This window comes from Gavialis gangeticus, unplaced genomic scaffold, assembly GCF_001723915.1.
Source record: "Gavialis gangeticus isolate Ggan-Ray unplaced genomic scaffold, GavGan_comp1, whole genome shotgun sequence".
In the NCBI taxonomy this organism is placed as follows: domain Eukaryota; kingdom Metazoa; phylum Chordata; order Crocodylia; family Gavialidae; genus Gavialis; species Gavialis gangeticus.
The window spans coordinates 28,185,935-28,196,653 of record NW_017728994.1 but is presented as its reverse complement, the minus strand read 5'-3'; the positions used below and the strand labels follow the sequence as shown (position 1 = coordinate 28,196,653).

Genomic DNA, 10,719 nt, shown 5'->3' with positions numbered 1-10,719 from the left:
CCCCCCCCCCACCTGCTGCCAGGAGGCAGTGGGATGCCCGGGAAGCCTGCAGCAGCAGTCCCATCCCGTGCTAGCAGGGCCTGTCCTTCCGTCCACAAGGGTAGGAGTGAAGCATAATAGGATATGTTGGTGGCGGGTGTAGGCGCTTCACTCCCACCCTTGTGGGCAGAAGGGCTGGGCGAGGCACAATTTGTTGCAGGGTTTAGCAGGCTGAATGAAAGCACCTGGCAGGCCGGATCTAACTTGTGGGCTGTATTTTGTCCGCCCCGTGGAGAATGTTGCAGAAGAACAGATAGTCACAGTTAGGGGAAAGGCTTTGCCCATGTGAAGGGTACAAATTGGTCTCTGCTCATAGGATAGCTTTGAAGTGTGCTGGTAGTTTTCTGTCTGGTCTAAGCTGGCCAGACACAGCTAGTAACACTTTGCAACTTTAATTCCATCCACTTTGCATGTATATTCTGAGACTGACTTTAATTACGTTACCCCTGTGTACTGAACAAGTGTTATTTAGTGAAGGAGATCATGTATAGGTCTGTTGCATCACTTACATTGTAAGTTAGCCAGTGTGCAGTGAATGAGGAACAGAGAGTGGGTAGTGTCAGGGTTAAGGAGGTCGAATGCTACCCTGGAGAACTTGGTTTCTATCCCTGCCACTGCCATAAAGGTTCAGTTTGACACGTTGGGCAAGTCACTTAAAGTAACTTGTGCACTAGTGGCGCTAATTGCAGGCTTCTTATGTTTGGGTGCTCAATGGGGGATTCTGGGGACAAGGTTTGTAGAAGTGTTGAGTACACACAACTCTGGTTGAAATCTGGGGCTGTGCATGAACATAAAGTTCTGTCTAAAGTTAAGACCTCTCAAGCTGGGTACACACTACGGTGGATGCTTCTGACCATTTCAGCATTAGTGTCCATGCAGAGATGTAAGGTTGAGATAACACCACCACCTAATGTCTCAAGTGTGTTATGAGGATGAAGTCATTATGTTTGTGAAGCACTCAGATACAATGGTGAGTGTGCCATAAAAATGCCCCTGAAGAAAGTTGTAATTTTATTCTCAGTTTAGGGGTTGGACAGCAACTGGTATATACAGTCTGAAGTTGGATGCTGAATGAGAAAGATAAAAAGAAATATTTAGTAACTATCTAATTCTTGAATGAGGCAGGGTTCTTGGAAGGGTGGGGGGGAGGAGTATATGATCCTGTAATTAAAAGCTGTCATACTGTATATGCATGCAGGGGCAAAGTTAAAGTTATGCAGTCTGCCTTCAGTCTGGTATCTCTTAGCTTTTGAATTTTGACCTTGCCAGTCTATTAATACCCTTTCCAGGAAAGGAAGTAACTTTACTCTTTGTATCTGATCGTATGTTACAAGCGGAAACAAACACCGTACAGAGAGGCAGTGTTTTTCTTGGTATGTCTGGCTTTGCAGTCCATCCTCTGTGATCGACTGCAAATGCAATATCACAGGATATCTGTTTGTTTTATGCTTTGTGCAGAACCCAGATTCTCATTGTTGACACTTTCCTTGCAGACATTCAATGAGTTTGAGATTGAACAGCACCAGGAATGTGCATATGACCACTTGGAAATGTATGATGGACCCAACAGCAAGTCTCCTATTCTTGGCCGCTTCTGTGGCAGCAAAAAACCAGATGCTGTGGTGGCTTCTACTAACAAGATGTTCCTCAGATTTTACTCAGATGCTTCTGTGCAAAGAAAAGGCTTCCAGGCAAGGCACAGCACAGGTAAGCTGGTCTTCCTTCTGAATGCTTCAGCATAATGAGAAGGTTTCAACCTTGGATTTATTGTCAGGGCAAGCCAGACTCCCTAAAGCAGGCAACACCTATTGAGACTAGGTAGGTCAAAGTAGACATTCCTCAGCAGTTGTGTACTTATACCAAAAAAGCTTTTAGAAAATCCTTTGTCCTCTACCATTTATGCCAATCACTGTTTCTTCACTGGAGTCTTGGGACACTTCTGTGCCCCTTCTGGCATCTCTGTTGTTAAATTCAGAAATGCTTATTTAAGGGTCTTGAGGCACCAGCATAAAGCAAGCTGTGCAGTTGATATTGGCTGGCTGAGAGAAGGGCAATAAGATATGCGCTCAACTCTTAGCCTGATAGTCAGCGTTCCCTCTAAGCTGTGTGGTGTGCATGGCTGCGCAGGCGCACTGATGCCGCACTGCCAGGCGCACCTGTGTGGCCACGCATGCCACACAGCTTAGAGGGAATGCTGCCGATAGTGCCATGGCTGTCAGATCATTCTGCTCCCACAGACAGATGTGAGAATACACACCAGCTTTTGTCTACCTGGGAAGGACTGAGAGAAGACAGAAATATGGGGAGGCTCCACTATGAAAAGAGAGACTCAGTATAGCAAGAAGTTACAGGAGAGGGAAAAACATGTGCTAGGGAGGCATGGCAAATTAGCCTGTTTTGTCATTTCACTGTACCCAAAGAGTTACAAGTATACAGATGAGGCTCTATATTTAGGAGTCTCTGCCACTGCGCACACATGCATGCACAGGCAGATTCCTTGGGAGTCATTTTCATGTATGGTTATTATAAATGCACATGCAACATAAGCTGTTTACTAGTGCACATCCATTTTTTACACCACCTTTGTGACGTCTCCCTATTCACACACCTGGCAAATAGCATTTGAATCTAGCATTTTCATGCATGTTGTTTTTTTTTTTTCTCAACATGCTACTGTTTGCCACTGGCAAGTCCTCAAACCCAGTGCTCCTCCCCACAGATTGTGCAGGGGTTCATTGGGGGTGGATGGTGTGATGGGAGGGAGATGTGTAGCGTCTGATGTGAATCAAGATATGAAGGAGACAATGCAATGTTCTCTGTCTTTGCTCTAGAGTGTGGTGGGCGTCTGAAAGCTGAAGTACAAATGAAAGACCTGTATTCCCATGCTCAGTTTGGGGATAACAATTACTCGGGCCAGTCCAACTGTGACTGGGTGATCGTGGCAGAGGATGGCTATGGGGTTGAGTTAATATTTCAGACATTTGAAATAGAAGAGGAAGCTGACTGCGGCTATGACTACATGGAGATCTATGATGGTTATGACAGCACTGCACCCCGACTGGGACGCTTCTGTGGCTCGGGGGTAGGCCAGAGTTGTTAATGTCTTAGATTTCTTATATTTGAAATGTGTTAAAAAATGCCTGTGGTCAGAAGCCAGCACACACTATGGATTTTAAATGGGGGCCTGGCAAAGATGCTTGGGTTGAGTGGGATAAATTCTTAGATGGCAAGTGTTACAGAGGGTCTGATGCAGAAGGATGGCTGCTGGAGAAAATGTAGGTGAGCAGACAACCAGGAGAAGAGGTTGCTCTTTCCTGGACATAACTAGCAGGGAAGTGGCAGGTTGGAGAAAGCCCAGGATACTAGTGTAAAGGGTCTGTTGAACTGTGTGGGCATGGTGGCTGGTTTGTGTTTTTGAGACAACCTGCCATCTATGCTGAACTGCACTCTGCAGGGCCTCACGGACTTCAGTGAAGTTACATGAGGCAAAATCACAGCACTCATCCCTAAAATACAAAGCATGCATGAATGCTTGAATCTGTATAAGGCATCTATGCATCAGTAACCATGACTAGCACTAACTGTACCCAGCCTGGCAACCTTCACAGTAGTAATAAGGGCTGAATGGGAAATGGTGACTGATATGCTGTCTGCTCATAGAAGGAAGTCTATCCAGGGTGGAGCTCAGTTACATGGGCAGTGGCAGTCCAAGGGGAACTGGTATCCACAGAGTGGACACAATAGGTTGCTACTATTGCATTGTACCCCAGGCGGGTTGTCTACAATGAGCATCAAACCTAACAGTGTTTGATCTTGAGACTTGCTTCCTTCCTGCCTGAGCTTAAGAGGCTCATTTCTGTCAGCTGGCTCATTGGGTACAGGTGGCCCAGTTACCACCAGAGGGGTACAGGAAACCACACTAAGTGGGATATAGGTTGCACAAGCTTCTCTTCTCCACTCTGCCCCTGTTGTGCATCAGTACAGGTGGTCATAAACTCTTCAGTGATGAAGTTTTGTACTGATGATGTTTTTTGCCGCACAAAGCAGAGGCCTCCTCACATTTGACAGAGTGCAGGGCAGTAAGAAACAAAACATCTGGTATTCAGATCTAATGCATGCATGTCAGAGCTCTTTGGGTAAGCACTAGGGCTGTGCAAAGCTTTGGATCACGATTTGAATTCAGAGATGATTCGGATGATTCAGAGGCCGAATCTACAAATCCAAATCGAATTGCTAGAAACTTTAGGCTTTCCAGATCGATTTGGAGCTTCTGAATTGATTCGGAAAAGATTTGGCAATTTGGAGATTCAGCCATAGGGTATAACGGAGAATCAATGAAATATCTATAACTTTGTTGTTTTTCAGCTGACTTGGATGAAACTTGCAGGGGTGGTAGCCTCTGCTGAGGGCATGAAGCCTGCCATGTTTCAAGGTGGTAGGTGCAGTGGTTTCTGGGAAACTGCACCTCGAAGTCGTGAAAGCAAAACTCATCACGTGTGTGTTACGCCACAGCAGGGTGAAAACTTCAGGGGTGGTAGCTCTTGCTGAGGCCACAAAGCCTGCCAAGTTTCAAGGAGATCAGTGCAGGGGTTTGGGGGAAACTGCACCTCAAACTGCTCACAAGCAAAACTCATGACATGGGTGATACTGTGTGTGTGTGTTAAGTAAGGCACAGGGGGTGAAAACTGCAGGCCTGCTAGCCCTTGCTGTGGCCACAAAGCCTGCCAGCTGTCAAGGAGATGGGTGCAGGGGGAGTCTGGGTTCTTGGGCCCTGCGCCTCTGGCTGCAGGCAGGCAAAACTCGTGACATAGGCGCTTGTGGGACGCTACCATCCCTGCAGTTTTCACCCTGCTGTGGCCTAACACACACACATGACATGAGTTTTGCTTTCAGGACTTTGAGGTGCAGTTTTTATCAGCTGTCACCTTGAAACTTGGCAGGCTTCATGCCCTCAGCAGAGGCTACCACCCCATAAGTGTCATCTGAATCAGCCAAAAAACAACAAAGTTATAGATGTGTCAATGATTCCCCATTATACCCTATGGCCAGATCTCTGAATCGGCTCCGAATCTGTTCCAAATTGATTCAGCTGAATTGAATTGGAAAAGTGATTCAAATCTCAGAATCAAATGGGCTGAATCCAAATAGAATAGTTGCCTATTCGCATAGGCCTAGTAAGCACCTGGGCAGACCATTGTAGCTGCTTTGAGTTCCAGCCCTCTTCTTTTAGCCAGGACCATTTATCTGAGTTGTAGACTGACCACTCTGTGTTGTTTTGTTCCCTGCCCCTGCAGCCCTTGGAAGAAATCTACTCCGCGGGGGATTCCATCATGATTCGGTTCCACACAGATGACACCATCAACAAGAAAGGCTTTCATGCCCAGTACACAAGTACCAAATTTCAGGACGCATTGCACATGAGAAAGTAGTTCCTTAGAAACCGAAGAGTGAGACATCTACCTGTGTTCTTTAAAAAAAACCAACAAACAAACTCTTGTGCCCCTGACTTACAGCAGTGTACAGTATTTTTCTGTAATTGATACTAAAAACAGTATGGAAGGTTTGCCTCTGAAATTATTAGCATGGCCCTCTCTTGCTAACATACCCAGGACCAAAAAATTTCTTCTAATCATGACTGCCAGGGCAAAGACTTTTTTATATTTTTTGCACAGTTTGCCATTGGGCTGAATGCAGACAGAGATTGAATTGGAAAAAGCCTTAGTCTACTGCATACTCCATCTCCAGATAGCACTTATAAAGTATCGTATGCATTAGCCATCTTAATACATCTCTTTGGAAACAGATGGTGTGAATGTTCCCCCTCAATGAATGGGACTGTCTTAAAGGAACACTGGGCTGCCCAACCTCATCTTTCCAGTCCAAGATACTCTGTGCAATAAGTACAAAACCATACAACTGTGACTCCAGATCCTGGGATTCGTTTGTGTCCTATGTATTTATTGTCTTGGGTATTCTGCACATGTTAAGGTCAGCTGGGGTCACCATCAATCTGCTGACTTATTGGACCATGTTCAACAAGAAGTCTTTAGTGTCTGATGTGTACAAAAAGTCATGGCACGTGTGGCAACCAAAGTACTCTGTACCAGTGGCCATGGAAGACTGCTATGGCTGACACTGACTGCTCTGGCATCAACCAGGATAAAAAGTTATAAGGGTATCAACATTCAGCTTCAGGGCATGACTTGCTTACTAGCCAGAGTTGGGAAGCAGTCTGCTCTGCTAAATGGCTCATTGTTCTCTTGCAGTATCCCAATTCCTGTGTTTTTATATAAGAATCCCCTGCCATTATTTGCTGGCTAATCTCTATTTATCTAAGATAGTTGTATTGCACAAATTTGTTCCCTTTCTCTTCCCTGGAATCACTGCTTCTTAATTATTCCATTCTTTGTTGAGGTCTCTGTTTCCTTTTCTGTCTGAGGTGTTTTCCAGAGGCTCATATCACTGGCCCATTCTCTCTGTGTGATTCAGTAGTTAGGCTAGCCAGTCAGTTATATTTCTCTATTGAAACACCATGCTTGAGAATTCAAGAATGACTTGGCGCTTGGCACTGCTGAAGGCATTTCTCTGAAGGCAGAAAACCTACCAATTAGTTCCCCTAACCTCTGGCTTTGTCAGGTGCATGGATGCTCAAGACTAGCAGACTGAGTCCAGGGCTAGGAGATGAGAACTCAGTTAGCCTATTTCCACCTGACTTGCTTTGTGACATTGGGCAGGTCACTTAACCTCACTGTGTATCTCTTACCCACATCTGCAAATGAGAATTATGATGTTTTAACTTTTTGATTGAAGCCCTGAAGGCTGAAATGCACTATAGAAGTGTAAGGTAATTTATGTCCATGGTAGCCACTGAGTTAACCAGCACCAAGCCCACAGGCTTGAAAAATTAACTGGTAGTTCTGCATTTCTTTCAGAGAAAGTAGGAGAACCTAAGCCTTTTAGTAAAGCATTGTAAAGTATTATGCTATAGATTATGAAAGAATTTATTCTGAATGGCATTTCGTTAAGGCACTCATGGGCATTACAAGCTAAAAGCTGTGGTATGTTAGCTTTAATAAAGTATTTATGAGCAAAGGATTAATATGTTTACATAACCAATGTACTGTCTGGCCACAGGGCAATGCCTCATCATCTAGTGGAAACTGTGGTAAGTGTGGAGGACTGGCGTCAAACGTCAAGCATGAAAGTGTTTTCGGAGACAACTTTGTTTCCCAGTGTTTTATAAACAAAACATGGCTCCTCTAAAATTTCTGACCTGAAATAGGTGCCCAAGAATTGTGAATACAAAAAAGAAGCAAATGCATGAAAATATTTTCTTGCTTAAAACAGGAAAAGCAAAAGTAATATATAAAAATATATATGCATGTAAAAGACCAGTAGTCTAAGCCTTAATAAGTTGTAGGTGAACAAAACTATGCCATTGATGATAGCTTTACTCCAGGCCATGTGAAACCATGTTACTTTGCATTTGGGGTTTTGGGTTTTTTTAAGGTCTTTTTTTGTTTCCCTTAACTTTTTTTTATGTGGCCTTCTGCTACAGGCAAAGGTATCTGGTCTCACACTGTGTGACAGCAAAATCTGTTTAAAGTGAGCTCTATTATAGGATCTGATCTTGTGACACCCTCATTTGGGCAAAACAGCTGGTGGTTTTAATGGTAGCTTTGCCATGAATAAGGAAGTCAGGGCCACAAATATAATAAAACTGGTCCTAGCAAAATAGAATGAAAGTCCTGAATTGCACTGCAGGTGGCAATTTGGAACATGCTGACTTGATGGCTGGAGTGAGGATGTCTTTCTAGAGGGAAAATCATATAGTAAAACATTCCTTTGAACTGAAGTGTTTTCATTACATGTTATGCCTAGTTTCTAATATTTGTTGGACATTAGATTGTATATTCTGGGTCATTGCAAACATTTGCAATGTGTTTGGACAGATCTGCTACATTTGTTAGCATTCAAATAGATAGGTGTGTTTCTGTTACAGTGAATTAGCAACTGTTTTACTTTGCACTTCAACCAACAATCTGTTGAAAATTTCTCTTCTGTGCTGACTGGGTTTACACAGTCAATAATCTTAAATGCCTAAAAAGGTTTATTTCTTACTTACGTTCTTTTGTTTTCTTTTTAAGGAAACAAGTCAAATTCTTCAAAATGTATACACATTCTGGTCTTTGTGTAGTTTTAAATTTAATTAAACTAAATTTTAAAAAAGAGGGAACTAATCTGAAATGTACCTGTGCCCAGAATGAACTCTCTAAATTAATTAAAGAATGTGGATTCAGCTGTACATTGCGTGTGAGTGTGTGCGCGTGCATGTGTGTGTGTACGCACACACGTGTGCATGAATACATTTAACATCTTCTTTGCCAGGCTTTGAGGGGAAAAAAGATCAGTTTGCACTTAAGTTCATTTCTTAATTTTGGAAGGTACTGAGCTGGTTTTAAAGACTGGGTTCTCAGCCCCTTTGCTGGGGCTGAGAGCTGAAGTTAAGGTAGAAACTGGTGCTGGTTCAACCTGCAGCTTCTCCCTTTTCTACACATAGCAAATCAATGAAAACACAATATCATGTTGTACGTTCAGTATTGGATAAATCCAATAATGGTCTTAGTCCAGAAATGGACTTATGGGAAGGGGGAAGCCACATTATCCAAAGCACCAACAGTGGCCATCAATACCAGGTGGCTGAGATGGAGTTAAGGCACCTGCACACAGATCTCTGTTACGGTATTTTTAATTCAAATACTTGTTCCCTCACAGGCAGGGCAAACATAAATCAACCTGGGCATACAGAATCATAGAAAAGTAGGGCTGGAAGGGACCTCTAGAGGTCATCTAGTCTAACCCCCTGCCTGGGGCAGAATCACCCCTATCCAAACCATCCCAAGAAAATCCTTGTCTAACCCATTACAAAAACTACATAGGCAACCCTGCCACACAGCCACTGAGCATAGCACCCTAACTGGCCACAGGCAAAGCAAGCGACAATGGTGGCCAGGGTTCTGCTGCTGGAAGGGTTGTTAAAATATGGTTGAAAGATCCTAGGGAAGAGGAAGGGAAACCCCCCAAAGTCTGTAGCATCTGACCATGGGGTAAAATTCCTTTCTAACACTAAATATGGTGATTGGCCTGACCCCTGAGCACAGGGACAGGATCCTCTAGCCAGACCTCTGGTGTTTAGTCCCAGCAGGAGCATCGGCACACTCCAGTTAAAATCCCAAGCCTTGGCTGCAGCCAACACCTTATACTTCTGTGGCAGGTGAAAAAATGCTGTGTGTGTGTGGGGGGGGGAATTCCTTTTTTGGCCTCGTGTAGCAACCAGTAAAGCCCAGATGCCTGGGAAATACCCGTAGTAAGACTACTATGTGACTTAAAGCACCAACTTCAGTAATTAGGATGAACCTACTATAAACTATTAGCCAATTTTACGAACAGGCAAAACAGATTCTCACCTTAGATTAACACAATGTTGAGTAGCCAGCATCTATTGTGTATGATCAAGAGTAGTTTTCCACTTGTTTCTGCTTTCATTCATTTTTTTACTATGGAAACCTTAATAGAGCAATTCTTCTGTTGCAAAGAACTTAGAAAGACCACCGCAAGGGCAGAATGGTTTTGACACCATGGATTCCTATTGAAATCTCTGTGTTTATCTTGTAAATCATTTGTAAATGTTTTCACACCTAGCAGTGTTAGCATTGGGCAGCTTCTTGTTATATACTTAAAAGGATCTTGCAACATGCCAGGATGCCATAGCACCATGGTCAAGAATCACTGATGTAGGCACAATGCATGATGTTGAGAGGCTATAGTGATAGTCACTAACAGACTTCATCCACCCAAATCCTAACCAGTTGCCACAAGCACAATTTGGAGAAGCAGTTTCATGATCCCATATGCCTTTTTGGAACACCTGTTCTTGACTTTGTGGTAGGTGAGGAGAGCAATTTCAAGCATGGAGTAGACAAAAGCTGCTAAGCAGAGCTAGCTAGAAAATGCACTTTCAGGGGAAAAATTCAACAAAAAGCTAAAGATCTGTATTTTGGTCAATGCTGAACTGTTCCACTCTGGAAATGCCTCTATGAAGTTTCATGTTCCTATTTTCTTCTGCAAGCCAGGTTTCCAGGTTGCCAAAAGTCTCTGTAGTTGCTCCTCACAATAAGCAGTCATGTTGAGGGAGATATAATCTGGCTGGAAGCCCTGTCCCCAAAGCAGAATAATTGTATCATGAGTCTGAATTATAGCTCTTGTAAGGAACAATGACAGGACAAACAAGTGAAAATGTATCAACTGTTAAGCAGCTCGGTTTTCAGTGAAAATTTATTTTTTTTCACAAAAATCAGATATGTTTTGCAGAAAAGTTACTTAAACCCCAAGTGTTCTGTTTTGGTGTTGATGGTAAATGTTCAACTTCTAGTTTGTAACTGCACATTCATTGTCCAATTTTTCAACACAAATTAGTATGGCACTAAACTTTAAGAAAGATGATTTTTTAAAAAAGCTAGTTCAAAAGAACTCAGAGACAGAATTTAAAGCATGTATCATCATTGGCAGCCACTGGTCTCAGGAGACGATGGATATTGCATTATTGGTGGGTTACTGGGTACCACCACAGCTTTGTGAGTGGCTGAGGAGTCTGGTGCGTGACAACCAGATCCTTTGGCA

At 43.4% G+C, this 10,719-nt stretch overlaps 1 protein-coding gene across 1 annotated transcript in view; it reads left to right on the top strand.

Moving 5' to 3' along the window:
* The window catches only part of TLL2 (tolloid like 2), a 194,797-nt gene extending 186,537 nt beyond the window's left edge, over positions 1–8,260 (top strand). The window contains exons 20-22 of the mRNA XM_019502102.1: positions 1,533–1,746; positions 2,871–3,121; positions 5,334–8,260. Coding sequence (XP_019357647.1) covers positions 1,533–1,746; positions 2,871–3,121; positions 5,334–5,468 — 600 coding nt within the window. The 3' untranslated portion in view covers positions 5,469–8,260. The remainder of the gene's footprint in view (positions 1–1,532; positions 1,747–2,870; positions 3,122–5,333) is intronic.
* The last annotated feature ends 2,459 nt before the right edge of the window (positions 8,261–10,719 follow it).